This window comes from Euprymna scolopes, chromosome 32 (genome assembly GCF_053919585.1).
Source record: "Euprymna scolopes isolate OS-2025 chromosome 32, ASM5391958v1, whole genome shotgun sequence".
Taxonomy (NCBI): domain Eukaryota; kingdom Metazoa; phylum Mollusca; class Cephalopoda; order Sepiida; family Sepiolidae; genus Euprymna; species Euprymna scolopes.
Genome location: NC_136513.1, coordinates 49104016 through 49126276, shown reverse-complemented (window position 1 = coordinate 49126276; position 22261 = coordinate 49104016). Strand labels below are relative to the sequence as shown.

Below are 22261 nucleotides of genomic sequence, written 5' to 3'. Positions count from 1 at the left end.
TTTTTGTTTCGTGACATTTTTTTTTTATTAAAATTAAGAGGAATTCTGGGGAAAAAAAAAAAGATCCAACAGTTTTTCGCTTATAAAAGTTCACCTCAAAGCAAAATGAAACTTTTTTGGGGGAAAAAAAAAAAAAAACGGTTGAAGAAAAAAAAACAAAAAAAAAACAGACAAATAAAACGGAAATAATACGGAAACAAACAAAACGGATAAAAAACAAAAAAATTCTACAACATGCAGATTTTGGTTTGTTGTAAACTCTTCATCCATTTCAAATGGAGACAAAAGATTGGGAAGATGAAGATGATGATCGGAAGATTAAACTTACGTTAACATCTGCAGGCCTTTCTCGTTCTCTGTCCCTATGCTTATCTCGGATTTGTCTGGAGTTAGCGAAACTTGAGCGATGCTCGGGAACGTTACCAGTTATTTGAATATGTATCTCGTTCATCTCTTCGTCTGGCATGGTGGCCACCCGCTCGAGTCGGTGTCCCCCTCCTCCTCCTGGAATTGTAGCATGCAATGATCGACGGTTACGGAACGGAGGTTCTGGGTGTAAGCCTCCATTTTCGTCCTGCGGGGCAAAAAGTCAAGCAACAAAAAGACAAAGAGCAGGGATAAAACAAGAGCAAGCAGTCGTAGTTGTTAGTGGGGGTGTTTGGCCAAACAACAAAACATCACAAATGCAACACAGAAAAACATTAAAATGTTAATCAGCATCAATAAAGTCGGGAGACAACTTCAGGTGTTGGGTTTATCAACTTTTGGGATGAGGTTTGGTTATTCATATTATTTCGATTCTTCAAACTACTCTTCTCATCTTGAGTGTTATTTTCACAACATTTCAGTCAATATAACCACCGACCTTCAGGTGTAGCATGTCAAACTTCGGATTCTGCACAGAATTTCTAACGGAACTCTTTATTTAATCCATAGAGGTAGCATGCTCTCGTTCCATCAGCTCTAACTGGGTTACTATTCCTACTCATTACTCTACTATTTATAATTAATGATTCCCACCGTGTGTTAATTTCTATACTGGGTCTACTTAGTAAATTGGTCATCACCCAGCATATGCGCTTTTTTTTTTAATCGTCTTACTCTCCATATACAGCATAATTCACATGGACACACTGGTTCCTGATAGGTCGCCAAAGTTAAGCAACGTTGAGCCTGGTCAATACTAAAATGGGTGACCATTTGGAAATTTCAGGTGCTGTATGTGCTCTCCGCTTATCTCAGCATGGTTTCCACTAGTCTAGCACTTCACCTTGCCACTGTCGATTTAGGAGAGGTTTACTTGAAGATCGCGCAACCCTTGCTTCACAATTGCATATGCAACTACCCTTGCAGAGGGTATCCATTGTCTACTGAGACTGAACGGAGACATCAACACTCTGCATCTGTCTATAATTTGCATTCTCAAGTTTGACAGAAAGATTCCAGAGTTCGACAAAATACACTTGAAGAATGTCAGAGTTTACATTGACTGAAATATTATGAAAATAACATTTAAGATGAAAACAAGTTTGAAAAACAAAAAAAATAATACAAAATACAACACAGGAAATAATCTTAAAAACATGTTAAGATTAGGAGACAACTTTATGTATGTGCGTTTTCTTGTATCTAACTTTAATTATTACACATCGCATTTTAGTTTTTAGTTTTTTTTTAATTTGTTAGTATTCTTTAACCTACACAGGACCAAAAAGAAAATTTTAGTTGTAGTTCCAATAAATAAATTTGAATTGTCCTCCTTTTTGATTTTTATTGTTGAACGATTATTAAATAGCGTTTTATATTATCAGTCATTTCTGGTGCTTATTTGTTTTCTTGCATCTAACTTTGATTTAATTTTATTTCTTTGCATTTTTTTTTAACTTATGAAAATAAATAACATTTTTACTACAACTAGCTGCATTTTTCTGACGTTGCCCTTGATATATTGAAATCATTTTAGTTCTTTTGTAGTTTTGTTTACATTTTTAACTTATACAGGAAAATAAATCAAATTTTAATTGTAGCTACAATAAAAAAATTTAAAAAATTGGAGTTTTCCTCTTGCTGATTTTCATTGTTGAAAAATTATTAAATAGTGTTTTATAGGTACTTGTACAGTTTAATCAACACAAAAAATGAAAATATTGAGAAAAAAATAAAAAGGTATATTGTACGTATCCATTTTGGACGGAAGTTCTCTGAAAAAAAATTTCACTTAATTTGATTGAGTAGTTTTGTTTTTACAGCGGAAAAACACGTTTTTTATGACGCCGGCTGAAGGTAGCCATGTTTAGATTTTTAGAACACGTCATTGGGAGATAATTCAATTAATTTTTGCTCGGTATCAGAATTTGTTTTGTTTTTTTGGGGGTTTTTTTTTAGAGCAAAAAAAACTACTCAATCAAATTAGGTGAATTTTTTTTTTCTGGAGAACTTCATTCCATAATGAATATGTACAATATAACTTTTTTTCGATATTTTTTGATGCTTTGATTAAACTGTACAAGTACCGTTTTATATTATCAGTTATCTAGGTTGGACTAAGTAATTTTGGGGTGCTTATTTGGAATTGCATTTATTTTAAAAAAAAAAAAAAAATACAAAAAAAAACCTTTATGCTGTACCTACTCATCACCAAATGAAGGTTACATTCCAAAAATCACGAAAATTGATCAAGTATTTATTTTATTAAAGAAAATCAAAAATTTTGATATGTAGTGATTAAGCATTGTTAGCAGCCATTCATGAGCCCATTGCTTCTGGAGAGATTGCTAAGGGTGGGGCATAATTAATATAAACCGGACTTTCTAAAAGTCTTATTTTGTATATTTTTTTTTTGTTTTAAAACCTTTCATGGTTTTCACGTTATGTTAATCATTTCGTTTATATTGTACACCTATGTTGTCTTTCCGACATTCTATTTAAAAAAAGTTCTTTTTAATAAGCCAGATCAAGTTGTCTGCCCTTGAATTCAATCAAGTAGGGCGACTGATTTCTTTCTCATCAAGCATGTTCTAAAATTTGATTTTTTTTTTTTTTTTTTAAATAAGAAAAAAAAACTACTTGATCAAATTGTGATTTTTGGAATATGCCATCTTTATTCTGTGAGGATACATGCACTATAAGGATTTTTTCTATCTTTACTTCAATTTTTCAAAATGAGTGCAATTTTAAATAAGCACCAATGTTTTAAATAAATTGTAGCAAAATATGTTCTTACATTGCCAATAACAACATGGTATAAGAATAACAAATGAAAATTATGTATATGTATGTCTGGCTAAAAGTAAAAAAAAAAAATTACAAAACAAATACCCACAAAATCGTTATATTCTCGAATGATATTGTCTAGGATGAATAATATACAAAACTTTTTAAAAAGGGAGGGTCAACTGGGCTAGGTTTCATATGTGTGTTTGTGGGGGGGGGGATGCAAACTTATTTCTCCAAGAATCTATAGAAAAGAGAGTTGTCGATATGTGTGCGTATATGTCCAGAGAGAGAGAGAGAGAGAGAGATGGTATGCATAAAATTCAATCTGTCAACCAAATCTCAATCGCAAATGTTCAGCAGTCTTTGTTTTATGACCATTCAATGGAGTGATTCCTCCTATGTTTGTCTAGTTTTAAAGGTACTGAGTAACTCTGTAGATTCCACTTCTTCCGGAAGCTGGTTCTACCCGTTCACATTGGCAAAAGAAGTGTGCTCGAACAGACCCAGCTGCCCCCTTCTGATGTTGTTACTTATCCAAACAAAAGGAATGCCCACAGGTTCTACAATCTTGTTTCAAAGGAAGCACCTTGAGATAGTCCACAATGATGTATTTCCCATCCAAATATTTGAAGACTTGGATACCATCCCCTCTCATTTGATAGAACACCAGAATTGAACAAACCAGTTGCTTCAATTGCTTCTCGAAGGACAATTCATGCAGATCTGGAACCAATTTCTTAGTCCTCCTTTGTGTCACTTCTATGGTTTCAATGTCAATGAACAATAACTTATGACAACCAACTAATTAGCTGCAGCTACTTTTTTAAGACTGAGTCTGGAAACACAGACATGTATCAATGTGTACTCTTTTTCTACCTCTGTGGTTGTTACGTTCATCATGTACTCAAGCAGATGCTCTCGTTTCTTGCTTAGACAAAATATATGGCATTTGTTTAGGTGGAAAATTAACTGCCATTGTGACCACTGAAGTAGATTGACAATATTTTGCTAGAATTGCAGGCAGTCTGTGATTGAATTAACTTTGGTATAAATTTTAGTATCATCTGCATAGATGTTAAGGCCACAGTTAACAGCCACTGTAATATTTATTAAGATCACAAACAGAAGTGACTCCAAGACCTAGCCCTGGGGAATTCCACTAGTCACATCCACCCAAGAAGACTTGGATTCATTCAATACAACTCATTGTGTCTTTTGAATAGGAAGGATATAATCCAATCTAGCGCAGCACCTTTGATGCCATAGCTCATGACTAGATGTTGATGGGGGACAGAGTCCCTTTGCTGATTTTTATTGTTGAGGTGATTATTTAAAAATGTTTCATATTAGCAGTTGCCCAGGCTGGACTAAGTGTGTGTGTGTGTATATATATATATATATATATATATATATATATATATATATATATGTCGTGAAATACATTATTAGATAGTACAACACTAACAAATGAAAATTGGCTTGTAAGATGAAAAATTTGATTTGTCAGCTTAAATACTATTTGAGTTTGACTTTAAAAATCTGATAAAATAACTGTTAGATTAATCAAATATTTACCGTAATAAAAAAAAAAAAAAAAATGCAACAGCATTAGTTAAAACAATTTTTTTAAATTCTATTTTGAACTTCATTAATAGTCAATGTTCTCATACATTTATGTACTTACATGTCATGTCAAAATCAGTAAAAACTACAAAAAAATTAATGAGATCTGCTAGAATTATTTAGATAAAAAAAAAAAAATTAGTGGTCCATCATTTTCTATTTTGAAATGCTAGATTACATTTTCCTATTTACAATGCCTCCCCACGGGACAGAGTTACACACCAGGGTCGTTTTTTTAACGTGGAGAAAAGGAAAAAAAAAAAGATTATATTTTTGTAAAAATCAAAAACTGCAATTATCTCCCTTGGTTTTCAACATTAAACTAATTAGATAAATTAATAAAATATTTCTTGTTTTGATCAGACTATTGTTCTTTTCTTGAGTGTTATTTGTGCAATGTTTCAATCAGTGTAGCCTTTGACCATCGTTAGGCATGTTGGAAAAGGAGAAAAGTTACTGACCCTGTAGATATGTAATCAGCTAGTCCCAACTTTTCGACCTCTCCCATGTCATGGCTTTATGGTGTTCTAGCCTTACTTTTATGATACGGTGGGGGGGTGGGGTCGAAAAGTCAGGACTAGTTCATCAAATATGAAAAGAAAAAAGAACACGCTTCCCTTTGTGGAACAAGGTCAAAATAATCGACAGGGATGCAAGATGGAGTCAGGCGACTCAAAGAAGCAGCACATATGTTAAAAAAAAGAAAAATTACTAAGCAGACGAAGCTTAGAAACTAATAGCATTTGGGAACCTCTAATTGTAGGAAAAACAAAAATTGTACACCCTTAAAATTTTGACTATGGAAGGGAGATAAACTCCTTTCGATCTTTATTAGAGTTGCCTTTCTTTGTCAACAAATTTTTTCACACATACGAAACCCACAGTCAGAGAACAGAATAACTCAAAGAATACGAAAATATCTACAGAGTCAGTAACTTTTCTTCTTTTCTAAGGTAATAACCAACACGCCTGATGGCGGTTGAAGGCTGCACTAACCGAAACGTTGCACAAATAATAGTACGATTAAAACAAGAAATATAAATAATCAGCCTTCATCTTAAAAATTCAGAACTGTAAATTAATAAATTTATCAACTTATAGGTTTCTTGCCCCTTATCAAAGCCTGAGGTCACTCGAGGATGGGGGTTAACTTGTAATCATTTTTCATAATTTTTACTAATTTTAACAGGACACATAAGTACAGAATAGTGTTTTTACCTAAAATGCGTTTATTTGAAAACCCATCATACTGCACTAACACCTAAAGTTAGTTTGAGGTGATTATTTTCAGTGAAATTTTGCTTTAATGGAATATGATTTTTTATTTTTTTTTATTTTGTTGTTTTTTTGTCTAATGCAAGTTAAAATTTAGCAAAAAAAAAAAAAAAAAAAATTTTTCTCTTTAATTTGAAAATGTTTGTGATCATCGATAAGACATGCTTACCAAAGACTTTGGTCTTTCTTTGCCACGCCCACCAGGTCCTTTTCCACGGCCTGGTGGTTTCTGTCGTCTTTTGACCTCACCCTCAAAAGGAAGCTAAAAAAAAGAATGCAGAAATCAAAAATATTATTTTTTAATAACACAAAAGGTGGGTGTGTGTGGGGGGGGGATGAATCTTAATTAAACCTTTATTCTTTGAACTTTTCATTAAAACCTGAATGTTTCATTGGAATTATGGTGCTTGTTAAGACAGAGTCGACAAATCAATTTTTAAAAAAAATGTCGCTTTAAGCAAAAACAGTACTTGTTATATCAAAAATAGTAATACATCCAAAAATTATGAAAATTTATTGAGTAGAAGGTTATTTATAGTTAAAAGTAATTTTTTTAGGAAAATTGGGTAAAATTGCATTTTTCTTAAACGTTATACAGTAGACAGCGAAGAGTTCACACACATGGGACATAACTTGGAACAAATATTTTAGATTACTTGTTCATGGCATGCAATATTTGTTGTCTATAGTGGGACTTTTTTTAAACTAAAGACACAATAGCTGTTCTACTCAATGAATTTTCATAATTTTTGAATATGTAACTATTTTCGACATAACAATTAGATATGTAATATTAGTATTAATCCACTTTTTAGAATCACGGAGAAAATGAAATTCACAATATGAAGTTAGAAAGAACAACCACATGCGTATTTTGTATTTTTTTAAATAAACAAATATTTATTTATTTAAAGTTTTGGTTCATTAAGTCCTCATCAGGATTTTTTTTAAAAACAATACATTTTTTTTCTTTTTTTCTTACTTGCCATGATGTTGTTTGGCACAGTTTGTCGAAGATGGTGATTGTGTATTGTCAGCCTAGTCTGTAGTGCCATTCATGCACAAATGTGTAGTATTAGTAGTAATCCACTTTTTAGAAACACAGAAAATGAAATTCAAGATATGAGGTTAGAGAAAACGACCACGTGCGTATTTGTATTTTTTCAAATAAACAAATATTTAAAGTTTAAAATTTTTGGCTCATAACAAAATTTGAAACCTTAAATATTTGTTTTTTTTTTAAAAATAAAAAAAAATACAGTAGTCATGTAGAGAGTGATCCGTGCTGAAATATTTAAAAAGCCATTCTTAACATGGGGAGGAGTGGGTGTTTTGTACCTATTCTGTACTTTAACCTTATAATTGAATAAAAAAACATAAAACTTTAATTAAACATGGAAATACGATTTAAAAAATAGCACGGATCACTCTCTGCATTAGCACCAAAAATGCAAATGCACATGGTCGTTTTTTCGAACCTCACTTTTAATTTCATTTTCTCTATGCTTCTTAAAAAAAAAAAAAAAAAAAAAAAAAAAAGGTCATTTTATTTTTATAAAAGATTTTTAAGCGATTTATGGGAATTTGTAGGCATTATAAGATAAATATAGCAAGTATGAATTATTGTTGAGTTATATCCCTTTGTTTCTTGGCACATTTTTTGAAAATGGCAGGCGAGACTGTTACATATATGTCTGTTGGCAACCGCCTAGTGATTGAAATAACTTATTCATTTACCAATAAATAACGAGACACTTTGTCATAAAACAGACTTGGTTTATTGTTACAAAATATTCATATACCCACAATGCAGCGGCGGGGAAGACAGTGGGAGAGGGGTGGGTTGCAAACGTGACACCAGTTCCTCATCATCTGTGTCTCTCTAGCCGTCTGTCCATGTTTTGTTTACCATCTCACTTTTATGGACTTTCTCAACCTGGTAACCCATAAACCAATTGACGTCAATGATCCATATTTTGACCAGCCCAGCGTTTGCTTTTGGTCTGACCCATGATCGATTTACGTCATCTCTCGGTCACTATAATTCTCGGATTTTCATTGTTCATTTTTGTCAGCTCAGACACAAGTTCATTTACTCCATAAAACGGCCTGACCCATTAACGATTTGCGTCTCAGATCCAGGTCATTGCAATTCCGGGTTCCATTTTTGTCGGCCCGGACATGAGTTCATTTAAGTTTGCCTCTCCATAAGACATTCACTACTCAAATCCTCATAAAATTTGATTTCCTTAATTAAAAATAAAATTACTTGACCAATCTACATGATTTTGGTGTACAATATTTTCTTTTTGTGAATGGGTAACTACATCATACAGATTTTTATTTTTAATAATATAGGGGAAATTTTGGACAAAAGTTTTGAATAAATAAAGTCATTTGAAAACAGTACAAACAATCATCACACTTCTCATGTGTCTGTATTTCCCGCTTCTACATAACTTGGCCATTATTATGTGCATTTACTATTAATGTTTATTAAAATCTTTATGTGCATTTACTATTAATTTTTATTAAAATCTAAAATATCATCACTGCAATAAAACAATTCGTAAAAATATTTTTTCTTTTAATATTTACAGAATTAAATGCTCCAGAATGCATTTTGGTTTATCTATTTTAAAAAAAAAAAAAAAAAAAGTAATTTTAATTTTGTTTATAACAGTTGAAAAAAAATAAAATAAAAATAAAAAAGGGAACAAATTAATTTGTGACTTCGAAATTTTAAAAGAATTAGGAAGTATTTAAACTGTTAGAATAGAAAGTTATTTAAACTGGTTTCAAAATTGTTAGCATTAAAAGATTCAAAGATTTATAAGCTGTTTGCATCGAATACACTTATAAACAGATTAACACAAAATTACCTTAACAATTAGTTATAGTTTCATGAAAATTTGGTTCAAATAATAATTTAATATCATAAGAATTAAACTTGAGAAAATCATTTTGTTTGTTTGTTTGTTTATTTTATTTTTTTAAATAAAGAGTTGGTAAAAAAAAAAAAAAGTACAGAAAGAAATGTAACAAAAAAAAAAAAGTACAGAAAGAAATGTAACAAAAAAAAATAAGAAAAAAGCCAAACAAAATGAAAGTAAAATGGTTGGTTCATTGTAAATCGATTGGCAGACGATAATAAAACGTAAAACTGTCAAATCTGATTGCATCCCCCTGCCCACCACAAAAAAAAAATAAATCAATAAATAAACAGGTGAGGGAGGGAAAGATAATTCAATCAAAAGAAATATAGGTTCTTGTCCAGAATTCCCCCTATATTAAAAACAAAAATAATATCTATACAATCTACATATACGGCACTGAATGAAAATGTCATATTTCAAATATCATAAATTGATCATGTAGTTTTATTTTTAAATAAGAAAATAAAATTATATGACAGACTATTTCGCATTGACATCTTGAGGAAACAAAGATAATTTAACAATAATTCAAACGTGCGAGATCAGCCTTGTAATGCCTACAATTTCTTATTAATCACTTAGAATGATTTAAAAATGATTTTCTTTACAAAAATAAAACTATTTGATCAATTTAAAAAATTTTTGAAATATGATATTTTCGTTTAGTCATAAGTATGTACATCATTAATATTTTTGTTTTTTTAATGTAAGGGAATTTTGGACTACCACCGAAAAATGAATACCAATTTCAACAAAACACAATTTTATAGGGGAAAGTGGATAAGCTGAGCAAAATATATCAGCCATCTGAGATTGATAAAGGGAGATAAATCGAGCAAAAACAATTACATGCTCTGTAAAACTGAGTGTATATTCAGAATTACACTTGATAAAAAAAACTATAGAAAAATATTTACCTATCTTCTACCTACCACGCAACAAAGATGTCATATTCCAAAAATCACCTTAATTGATCAATATATATATATATTTTTTTTTTAATCAAGAAAATCAAATTTTACGATTTTTAACAGTTAAAATGTTTTCATTATTTTAAATACAAACAAAATCTCTAGTCGAATTGAATTGTCGCCCCTTGAATTTTGGCAAAATTTAAATCAATATCACTCCCTTTTTTGTTTACTTATATTTTAATTTCTTAATTAAAAAAAAAAAAAATTCTTGATCAATTTACGTGATTTTTGGAATATGGCATCTTTGTGCAATGACAAGTATGAATATGATTTTTTTTATAATTTTTTTTTTTTCAACTAAGTGTAATTCTAAATAAGCACCTAAAAATGTATAAAGCATGCAAAAAAAAAAAAAAAAAACTGCAAAAGAAAAGAAAAACATTAACTTTTGGAGAAAGCTAAAAGAAAGATGCTTTGGGTTGATTTCAAAGTTCTGGTATAAGATTATTATATTTCAGCTTCTGGATCAATTAGGATTTAACGACCTCAGCAGTTTTGTAAAAAAAAAAAAAAAAAAAAAAAAAAAAACCTACGTCAAAAAATAACTTTTGCCGACAAAAAACACAACTTGCTTGTTTGTTTGTTTTCAGAATGCTATAGTTATGTGTGAAGGTTAAGGTCAACTTGTATCGACCGACCAAAAGCCATTCCACTTGTTTCACCCATCTGCTGGAGTCCTTAAAATCATAATTGATCCAATTTTTTATTATTATTATTATTATTATTATTATTATTAAATAAAAGAATAGTAAATTATAACAATTTGAATCTTACATGTGAAATACTGTTAAAAAAAAAAAAAAAAATCTCAAATTTGATGTTTTTTAATATAAATACAACTCAAGGAGGATGGAAGGAAAATAATTCTATTCATTGGTCATGAGTAGACACAGCAGCCTAGAAAGAAAATGGTTGCTGAATTTAAAGAAATCCTTACTTAACATAAATCATGAAAGATAATTATACGTAAAGTCTGCTATACTAAAAAAAAAGATAAAAAAGAGGGTGGGGTTCGTAATAAGCGACAAAATCTATCTTTTAAACATTTTTATTTCCAACCATCAATTGACTGCTAATAACAGTTCAATGCACACGGTAAATTACAGATTTCACATGTCTAAGAATTGACTATTAACCGACGCTTGGCAATCAATTGAATCATTTCAAAATTGTCAGCCCGCTTCATAACAAGTTTGAATATTAATATTTCTATAGTCTGCATAAAAACATTGTCAAACATCATTTACAAGACTTGTTAGATGTATTCTAAGAATTCAGCAGCCATTTTCTTTTTAGGCTGCTGTATCTACACATTATCCTGTTCTTGATATGCTACAAGGGAAATAACTCCGGCCTCCTAATATAAAATCCAAATAAATCAATTTTTTTTTATTTTATAAATAGTGGTGTTACATTGCATTTCTTTCTGACGAGCAGCGTTTATTAACACCCAAACTGCTATAACTTAGGGGGAGGGGTCCAGAAAAACATGAAATATGATAGCTTTTATGCAATAAGGTATTTTCAAATTGTGTCAAGCAGCATTTTTGTTTTTAGAATTCCCCTTAATCAAATAAAAAAATTTTTATCTAATATCTCACTACTGACCTTAAATGTTATCTCAATAGCTTTTTCCTTTCCTTTTAAGACTGTTCTTTCACAAATTCTTTCTTTTTGATATTAAACTTTTTACAAAATGTACCATCCAAAAGATTTCATTATTGATCTATAATTAGCATAATTTCTGCGAAAATGTCACATTTTCATCAAACGGTAATTTCGTTTTCTTGCATGATTTTTTCCCCCTTTCATTATTGAATAAATAATAAATTAAAAAATTTAAAATGCTGTGAATGAAAAAAAGAAAATCAAATAGAAATACAGGCAAACTGAGAAACTAATTGTAAGATCTGTCTATAACTTGGATATAGACAGGGAAACTTTTAGGTATTTATGCAGTATAAAGGTTGTGTTAATGTCAAAATCATCTGCGTAGTCTACAGAAAAAAATGTAGAGACACCGAGTGCCTTAAACCTAATACAAAAAAAAAAAAAAATCATAAAACAATTGTTTGTTTTCATTTATATAATTAAAAACAAATAAATATTTATCTTGATTTGAACAAAAAAAAAATCATAAGTTTTCATTTGCTACAAGTTGTTTGTTATTCAAAAATATTTATACATGAAACTTACTTTACAATGAGCGTTTATTTTCTTTGAAAAAGTTGTCTAATAATTATTTGATAATGTTTTTCAATTAATTTTTCATTAAATTAACTTCATACTGATTAAAATACATTTTTCATTGAAAAAATTGACCAGCATTTGAGCAAAAAAAAAAAAATCATGAAACTGTTTCAGCACCTTCCAACATTTTCCATAAAGTGACCAGACGATTCCGATAATAGCACAGTTCTTATATTGTATAAGTACAAAATTTTAATCTAAACCTTTCTAGGATATGGCAACTTTAGTTTTAAATAAAAGTGGCATTGATTTTATCTGTTATAGAGCAAGCCGATTCAAGCATTTCAGAAATAACAGTGTTACCCAGAGACGGTCATATCTAAACACTGATGTAGCAATTTGTGGCAGTTATGGTCCCAGAAGTATGATGTGCACTTCTGTAACATAATTTTACAAAGTTACAACACCATTATCATATTTGGTTTAATGGTTTTATTTATTTTTTATTCATGTTCACCCCTAATAAGGCAGATCACCACTTGAATATAAGAGACTACTATTTGGGACTGTCTAGGAAAGGTTAACAAGATGTCGGTTTACATTACATTTAAACTTCTGCATACGAGTACAGTAGCAGGAAGGGAATCCCAAAGTCTATCTGTTCGAGAGAAGAAACTAGAGTAGAAGGCTTTATTTATTTAGGGACCTCAACAGTGAAAGGGCATGATTTTGTTGCCAAGCGGATTTGCTGGGGATATGTACATTGAAAGGGCACAAGTGCAACAAGTCCATCAGAGCACATTCCATTAACATACTAGTAAAACAGGTACAGAGATCTAACATTGCGGTGATGAGACAGGGGTTGGAGCTTAGTTGACAAGGTGGGACCTATTAAATTGAGGACTCTTTTTTGGACACAATCCAAGAGGGAGAGACTAGTAGTAGATACACATGCCTAGATGTGGCAACAATACTCCATGCATGGGAGAATGGTGGCCTTGTAGAGGTGCAGGATACTCTCAGGTGTTACTCACACCTTCTAGCACGGTAGAGGGAGCCCACCTTCTTTGCAGCAGCCTTCACAATGTCCTCAATGTATCTGTCCCAGTTCATGTTGCCCAGGAAGGTTAAGCCAAGGAGTTTGAATGAAGAATTTTCAGATTTTCAAAAGAAGGTGGGTTCCCTCTATCATAGAAGACTGCTCACACCTAAAAGTGTCCTGCACCTCTACAAAGCTGCCATTCTCTTATGGATGGAGTATTGTTGCCACATCTGAGCTGGTGTATCTACCACTAGTCTCCTCCTTGGATAAAGTCCAAAAGAGTTTTCAATTTAATAGATCCCACCTTGTCAACTAAGCTCCAACCCCTGTTCCATTGGTTTTTATATATTAGAAGACAGCTTTAAGAAATTGGTTTACAAAATAACCTCTCTCTAGCCAGGCCTTTATCTGTCTTTCCCTTGAGTGGATTTTTATTGCTTCCTTACATTATGGGTTATATTGAAGCGGTTAGCTTTAAAAAAATGGCTGCCAAATGTTATTAACTAGTTTTGTCTTAGTTTGCAAGCAATGACAAGGAAAAATAATCCACCATTTTTATTTGTTTTCCAATTTCCGTGGATTAGCCCAGGTAAATTATCCATCGTATGAATGACCATTTCTTCACCATTATTAGGATGTTTGATTCGTAAGATATCTCAATTTCATTTTTAATAAACACTAATTTTATTATTTGTTTTTCACAAAACAAAACATACTTTCCCTTTACCGTAAGTCCTTGTGGCAACGTTCTCACCTTCAAATTTAAAGAAAAGCTTCCAAATGAAGCTATTCAGACTTAAGGTAAGTGGTAGGGATAAGAAAAAGGTTTTATTTACAAGTTGTTAATCTTTAATCATTATTCAGAATTTTTGCAGGAAAAAAAAAAGGTAAAAATCAGAAAAATACAATTTAATCCAGCAAACAAAATATCTGCAGAATCAGGGTTCGTACAGATTTTCAATGTCCATTTTCAAGGACATTTCATGGCTTTTCAAAGTTTTTCAAGCCCTTCTCAAGACAAAATTCAAGGTTTCAAAACAAAACGTGATATATAAACAATGATGTAATAAAAAAAAAAAAACTGACAACAGGAAAAGTGTCATTCACATACAAAACAATATTCCTGTCGACAATCATATTTACATTCCATGACCCACTTATATTTGGCCAACCAAGCGCGATTAAATTCGATTTTCTGCATTGTAGATTGGTCTGCAATGTTTGTTTTACTTTCAAATTTTGGATTTCAAGTATTGGGAATACAAGAGTTACATGCCTTTATCACAAAACTACCCAATGTTATATGGAAAACATCTGATAGTTTCATGATAAAGGGATGTAACTCTTGTGTTTACAATATGATGCAATTTCAGAACAATGTACTTTGATTTTATTTTCAATATTTAAAAATTATTTTAATGGTATTTTTATTAAAAATTAAAAAATAATTAAAGAGTATTTCGATTTTATTTTTAATATTTCGAAATTTTTTACTAGACATAAAAAATACCATTTAAGTAATTTTCAAGATATTTTCTATATTTTCAAGAACTTTTCAAGGTAATAATAGAAATAACACCTTTTGAGAGTAAAAGTCAAAATTCAAGGACTTTTCATGCTTGAGAATAAAATACAAATCTACAAATCCCCAAATTAACATGGTGAAATATCTTTCTCTCCATCACTGCTTGCCAATTCTGACAAAACTAATGGATAAAATTTAGCAACCGTTGTTGGATCAACCATTTCAATATAACCAAATTCGTATAATTGATGGGACGATTCCACAATTTCTGATTCCAATACAATTCCTCATTCTGCTCGAAATTCCCGATTCTAAATTTTTTGCTACTAACCCTAACAGGCAAGGTTGTAAAACTATGCATAACTGCTTAAAAAAAAATTTTTTATAAATAGATCTCTCATAAATAATAAAATAAACCCACAAAATTAAATTCCTAACACAAAATAAAACATTATGATTCACTGCTCTGAAATGCTAGAATGTCTTGAAAATGAGAACTTATTTAATGTTAAATATGTGAAACTGATCCCCCACTCTAAATTCTGAATGAATTGTCTTTTTTTATTGTTTTTTTTTTTTGTTTATTTTTTCAGACAGTTCACAAAAAAGTATAAAGCTTTCTTGGGGGTGGGGGCATTTTTTTTTTTTAATTTTTTTTTTTTTATTTACTTATGCCATGTGAAGTTTGTCAATATTTGGGGCAGCAGACATCAGACATAATCCCATCATAATTGCAAAGCAAAAATAAAAACAAAACAGGGGACTAATTAAAATAAAATGAAAACATCTAAAATTTAAAAAAAATTAAATTAAAAAGTATTTTAAAAAAAGCCATTTGTACAAAAATAAATTAATTTAATTTTTTAGTTATCAATAACATTTTTGTCAGTTATTCGGAATTTTAACCTAAGACAGGTTACTAAAATTGTTGAAAAACGTAATTTTTTCTTACAATTAATCGAATGTTTTAAGAAAAAAATGACAATATCGTCGCATTTTATATTTTTTTTGTTAGTAAATGTTATAAAACTGTTACATTAAATGAAGTAGTTGAAAAAAAAAAAATCCTTTCTTACAATTCTTAGTATAGTTAATTTCCTTCCTTCGTAAAACCAGTTTGTCCATATTTAAAAATCAAAACAAGTAAAAACTGTAATTTTTTTTTTTTTTTTTTTTTTTTTACATGGGGGTCACCACTTATCAAGGCCACTCAGGGATAAGAGTTATTGCGTGTACAGTAATCAATGAGATAGTATTGTAGTAATCATTAGTATTAGGGGTTTTGATAGAGTGTCTTACTTAAGGGGGCGGTTTGTCAGGAGTTTGTTTATGTTGGACTTGAAGACGTCCAAGTTGTAGTCAGGTGGAAAACAGGCAGGCGGCAGAGAGTTCCACCGGGGTGTAGTTCTAAGAAAGAAGCTTTGCTCATGAACAATTTACTATTTAATGCAGACAAATTTAACTTTAAAATAAAAACAAAAAAAATAACAGCTAAAACTAAAGCAATTATAAATCAAAAAATAAAAATAAGAGGGGCAACTAGTATTCGTTTGAAGCAAAATAATAAAAATAAACTATCAATCAAGTATCAAAGTATGGATTTCTTATCCTTTTTAATCAATTAAATGTTTCCCTTGAAGATAGGTTATCTCCCCTTAAAAATATTTTTTTTTAAAGGCAGTCGTTGAATGGAGAACCTTTCAATATTTCGTATAAATTAAAACGAAATATGCTACTAAGGATTATTGAAAATAATTTAAGTTGGACTTGTTTTGCCAATTTATTCGCCTAGGCATTACAAACACTTTGAAGTTACACACTAAATAAATTTAATGACAACTTAAGACTGATTTCAGAGTAAGTGGGCCAGAATTTCTCGTGCAAAGGTGTCTGAGTCAAGTTAATGTCCTACCTGGAATGAATCAATATTAGAATCGATATTGTGTTCAAAATTATACTAAAATGAAATAATTAAATCAAATTAGAGAAATTCTAAAAACTAATTAGAGAGTGGGATATTTATCTCCCTTCCACGGTAAGAAACGTCGAAAAGTTGGATTGAAGAGCCAGCCGATCAGTAACGAGCACTCACTCTGGTCTACAAAATATGCCTAGGTAGAGCCATCGGCATTCCCCGGTAAGGACGCCTCAGACTTTTGGTTTAGATATCAAGGGAAAATTTTCCCTGGCTAGCATCATGAAACAATATATTTTATAAAGAGTATTTTATTGGATAATAGGGAAAAATCTTTTCCTTTTTTTTTTTCATATGCCTTTTTATAGCATCATAAAAATCGAAGATACTTTATGAATTATAAAAGAGCATTATTTTTAAATAAAAACATATTTATGCATATGAACAGGAATGAACCAGCGGGACGGAGCGTGAAAGGTATTGTGTACTTGGATGCAATTAAGGACAGCGTTTGTAAAATAAATGCAAGGAAATTCAACGATAAATTCACACTCACTAATAAACATTTTAATAATTTGGTAAGAAAAGGGGCATAACTTTGTTCATAATTAAGAATTGTGTCCCGTTAGGTTACTTAAAAACAATATCAGACATTAGATGCTAACTTGGTAGAAAGTTTTGCTTTAAGATAAATTATGTTCAAGATTCTGATTATTTGAATGGCTTTTAGTTTATATATATATATATATATATATATATATATATATATATATTCGTCTTCAACCCCCTACGCAAAGGATGTTTTTTTTTTTAATTGGAACTGAGACTTCTGCTTTTTATTTTTCTTATTTCAGAAAGACTTATTTTGAAATGAAAATATCTTTATTAGAATATATATCCTTTCTGTCTATTAACCACCGTGTAAAAAAAAAAATAAAAATAAAAAAATAACCGTTCTCCAAGTTTGTTTTGGATCTTCTCTACCTTGGATCTCAATTTACCTCATCGGATTTACCTGTCTTGAATTTGCATTTTGATATTACAAAATATGAATTTCAACCTACGGATCTCCATTGACTTCCATTACCTATTTGATATTCCAGAACTTTCTGTTGCTATAGCTGCTCCCATTTGTAATGCAATTTCAAAAACTTCTTTTATGCAAATATGTTAGTATTCATATTTTGTGGTTTCATTTCATACTTGAAATAGCATTTCATCATTATATTGTGCTATTATTTTTCTTCTGATGAGAAGGCAGCATTCTTTGAAACTCCATGAATTAAGGATTTATCAATCTTTAATTTAATACTCCTTGTCGGATAATAAAATGTTTTTTTCCTTATATGCAGATTTTTTAAATTTTATTTTCTTGTATTACAAGGGGTGTTCCAATATAATGCATCTTATTTTTTATAGCACCCAAATGGATCAGAGGAGATTGGGCATTGCATTGTTATGATGACTGAACTTATGCATTCATGACCCGAGAGTTTCATCGCTCTGTTGCAGATATTGACAGTGTGAAACATTAAGAAAGCTACCCCTATCATGGACATGCGTCAGAAGCACAGATGTGTCATTGACTTCCTAGCAAAAATGCATTGAGAATGAGGGTGACTATGTAGAAAAATAAATTTTGGAACCCAAAAGGTCACCCATTTCAATGGTACCCCTACAATTTTTGTAGCTAGGAGATAAAGGTGATAAAAAAATACTGTTTTCTTGAGTTTTAACTTATTATGAACACCACCAATATTTTTTTTTAAAGCCATATTTTATCAATGAAGGAGCTGGTTAGAAAAACAAATTCTAATGTATTCTGGGAAGTAACTTTCAAAACCTTTTTTCATATTTGCTTTTATTATTAATATTATTATTATTATTTCTCAGTAAAAACTCGGTATGGGTTTCTTTATAAACAAAGAAATCGGAACAAAAATGTTTGGTGCCTAAAAAAATGGAATTGGTGGCCGGTTCAAATATTTACATTGCTTTTAAAGGGAGGTAATCTGAATTGGCTTATCTCTCCTACCTAAGAAATTTATTGGATTTAATAAAGTGGGGGAAAAAATCTATTTTTTATTAAAATACTAGACTTCTTGCCTATAAAAAGGTGGGCAAAAGTTTATTTAAAATGAGTGCTTTATGGTTAAATTTAAGCTAATCTTAAATTTGGTGGAAAAATATAGTCGCCATCTTTATAAACAATATGAAATATGCAAGCTAAGTAAGAATGATAACATCTTTGTGATTTTCTAGTAAAAAAAAATAAATAAAAAACTAAAAACATAATAAAAGCTAATAACATTGAGTTATAGTTCTTTAGCTAGCCTTTTTCTAAATTTGTTTGGGACCATGCTTAAGAAAGATTAACAAGATATTGGTTTACATTACATTTAAACTTCTGCATATCAATACAGTCAGGGAAGCAGGTAGCAGAAAGGGAATTCCAAAGTCTAGCTGTTCAAGGGAAGAAACTATCAGAGTAGAAAGCTTTCTGACATTTAGCGACCTCGGCAGTAAAGGGGTGAGATTTTGTTGCTAAGCAGGTTTGTCAGGGATATGTACGTTGAGAGGGCACAAGTGCAATAAGTTTATCAGAGTACGTTCCATTAAAATATTTGTAAAACAGGCACAGAGATGATGAACCACTGCGATGATGAGACAGGGGTTGGAGCTTAGTTGACAAAGTGGGACCTATTAGATTGAAATCTTTTTTGGACCCTATCAAAGAGGGAGAGACCAGTGGTAGATGCACCAGCCCAGATGTGGCAACAATACTCCATGTATGGGAGAATAGTGGCTTTGTAGAGGTACAGGATACTCTCAGTTGCGAGTAGTCTTCTAGCTTGATAGAGAGAACCCACCTTCTTTGCAGCAGCCTTCGCAATGTCCTCAATGTATTTGTGCCTGTGAATGTTAAGCCAAGGAGTTTGAAGGAAGAATTCTCAGAAAAAGTTATTTGTTATGGATATATAAGTAGTTGGAGAGGCATTTTGTAATAGTTAAAGGAGAACATATTAATCTTACACACATTAAATGTTAACATCCATTATGGTCTGGAGGTCATTTTCTAACAATTCTGCCATTGTCTTCCCTCGTACATGTTATAGAGCACTGTATCATCAGCAAATATACCCATCTCAGACACAATATTATCAAGGAGGTCGTTAATGAATGTCAAGAATAATAGTGGTCCAAGGAACAACCCCTGGGGCACTTCTGCATTAATGTTATGCTGCTTGGATGTACATCCATCAATGACAACATGGATGGTTCTTTTGTCTAAGAAAGATTTAATTATATTTAGTATACGTCCAGTTATACCATATGATTTAATTTTCATTAGCACCCCTTTATGCCAGACTGTCAAAGGCCTTGGATATATCACCCGCCTTATCCAATGCATGGTATATGCATTCAGAAAGGACTTAAAATATCTGCAATAGAACATTGACAAACAGTATGGATTTAGGCAGAGAGAAGATTAACTTTTGTGAGGTGGTGAACTAATGCTTGATTAATTAAGATCTCAAAGATTTTAGCGAAGACGAGACACTTGATAGGGCAATAATTGAGAGGGTTGGTCCTTTCGCCAGAATTCTGGTACACTGGTACTACAGAGGCCATCTTCCAGCTATTAGAGAAGCAAGATTCAGCAAAGCATTTATTGTAGAGCTTGGAAAATACAGGGGCTAGCTCAGCTAAGCATTTCTTAATTAGTACAACAAGGATGAGATCGGGCACATACACCTTGAAGATGTCTAAGTTTTTTTTTATGACATAACAGACACAAGAAGGGATGATTTTCACATCATCTAGTGTGACTTCTGTCCACATGGGGAAATTTATTTCTTCCCATCTTTTATGATTTATAATTAAATAATTTTGCGGAATGTTAATAACAAAATTTATTAAATGAAAACTCTTTAAATAATAAGATGAACAATTTAACGTTTTTATTTCATATTTATGATTATTTGCAGTTTTATATCCTAAATAAAAATAGGTGTTTCATAAACAATAATCTATTGCATCTGGAGAAAAAGAGGGGAAAGTAGATGAAGGAGAATGGCATCAAGTTTTTTTTTTTTACTACTTGTAAAAAAATCTGCCTTTTCACACAGAAGGAGAAAGAAATACAAAGATGGAGACAGAGTAATGGACACAGAGAGATAAAGATGTGAACTCTTCTGACTCATCAGTATATCTTTCTAGCTAGCTAAGATAGTTAAAAAGTAGATAATTTAAATGAAACTATTTATAATTCATTTTTTTCATATTATATTACTTTAATTACTACTAATATCGATTAAATTATTGCAGATATACAGGAAAAATAACAGTAAAGTTACAAATGAATAACAGCAAACAAACTAACATTTTATGCAAATTAGACAGATATTCGAATGTCTAGATTCCTTCTGATCGTACTATATATATATATATCATACACATGAGGTGCCTTCAATAAGTTTCCAGACATTTTTCATACATACACTTTTATTGATAGTATACACATGAAACTAGTCCCCTTCGAAGTAATCTCCTCCGGCTGCAATGCACTTGTTGTACTGTTCCAACAACTTCTAGTAGGAACCATGGAAGTCGTCTTGTGTGAGCGTGTCGATGACCTTTTGTCACAGCCTATTTCATCTCAATTGTCTCATAACAGCTTCTAAGATTTTCCTTGAACTTAGGGAATAACCAAACATCACAGAGAGCAAGGTCTGGATTATAGAAAGGGTGAGGAACTGTCTTGATGCCCATCTTGGTCAAATAGTTTGTGACAAGGATGGAGTTGTGAACTAATGCATTAAAACAAACTTCACGCAAATCTTCTGCATCTTCAGTTCCTTGTGAATAATTGTGTGTACAGTCCCCACACTGACATCAAACTGTGCACTTATTGCCTCTGTAGACACGCAATGGTTCTTATCCATAAAATTCTTTATTTAGCTAATCAACTGATGTTCTGACTTCCTTACTCCTTCCACACCTCATCATCCCTCACAGACTCCCTACCTTCCTTGAAACTTATGCCACTCAAAAACTGATTCTTGATTCATGCAAGATGGTCCAAAGGCAGTCTGAAGCATTCCATACATTTCTGCAGCATTTTTTTCCAAGTTTAAAACAGAATTTTATTGCACATCATTCTTCTAAAATGTCCTCATGGAGAGACGGCATTTTTGAAATTCACCAGCTGTGAAAATAAGGCTTTAGTAGGTTGTATTCCAATTCCTGCTGTAGCTGTTCATTTTGACCTGAAATCATAAAAATTGGTCAGTCATCTAATAAGATGTATAGCAATAGCATTCTGAATTTTCAAGAGTCTACGACAATTCAAAATGTTTGTACAAAAAAGTCTGGAAACTTGTTGAAAACACCTCGTATATATTTCAAAACATTGATTTAAAAAATACAAACCCGTGGGAAATATAAAGGATTTAGCTTTATGTTAATTTGTACAACTAATATATCTATCCATGTCAACATTATAAAGCTATATATAAAAAAAAATCTTCCCTGTACTTTCATTTTAAAATATTTCAAATTGAA

At 31.2% G+C, this 22261-nt stretch overlaps 1 protein-coding gene across 18 annotated transcripts in view; it reads right to left on the bottom strand.

The window, feature by feature from the left end:
- The window catches only part of LOC145256327 (uncharacterized), a 288407-nt gene that overhangs the window by 102496 nt on the left and 163650 nt on the right, over positions 1–22261 (bottom strand). For 11 of the 18 annotated variants that reach the window (XM_080115092.1, XM_080115089.1, XM_080115090.1 and 8 more), the window contains 2 exons: positions 6284–6376; positions 329–574 (listed from right to left, as the gene is read on the bottom strand). In XM_080115092.1, the coding sequence (XP_079971218.1) occupies positions 329–574; positions 6284–6376 (339 nt within the window). The remainder of the gene's footprint in view (positions 1–328; positions 575–6283; positions 6377–22261) is intronic. The other 7 variants (XM_080115098.1, XM_080115100.1, XM_080115101.1 and 4 more) reach the window with 1 other exon arrangement.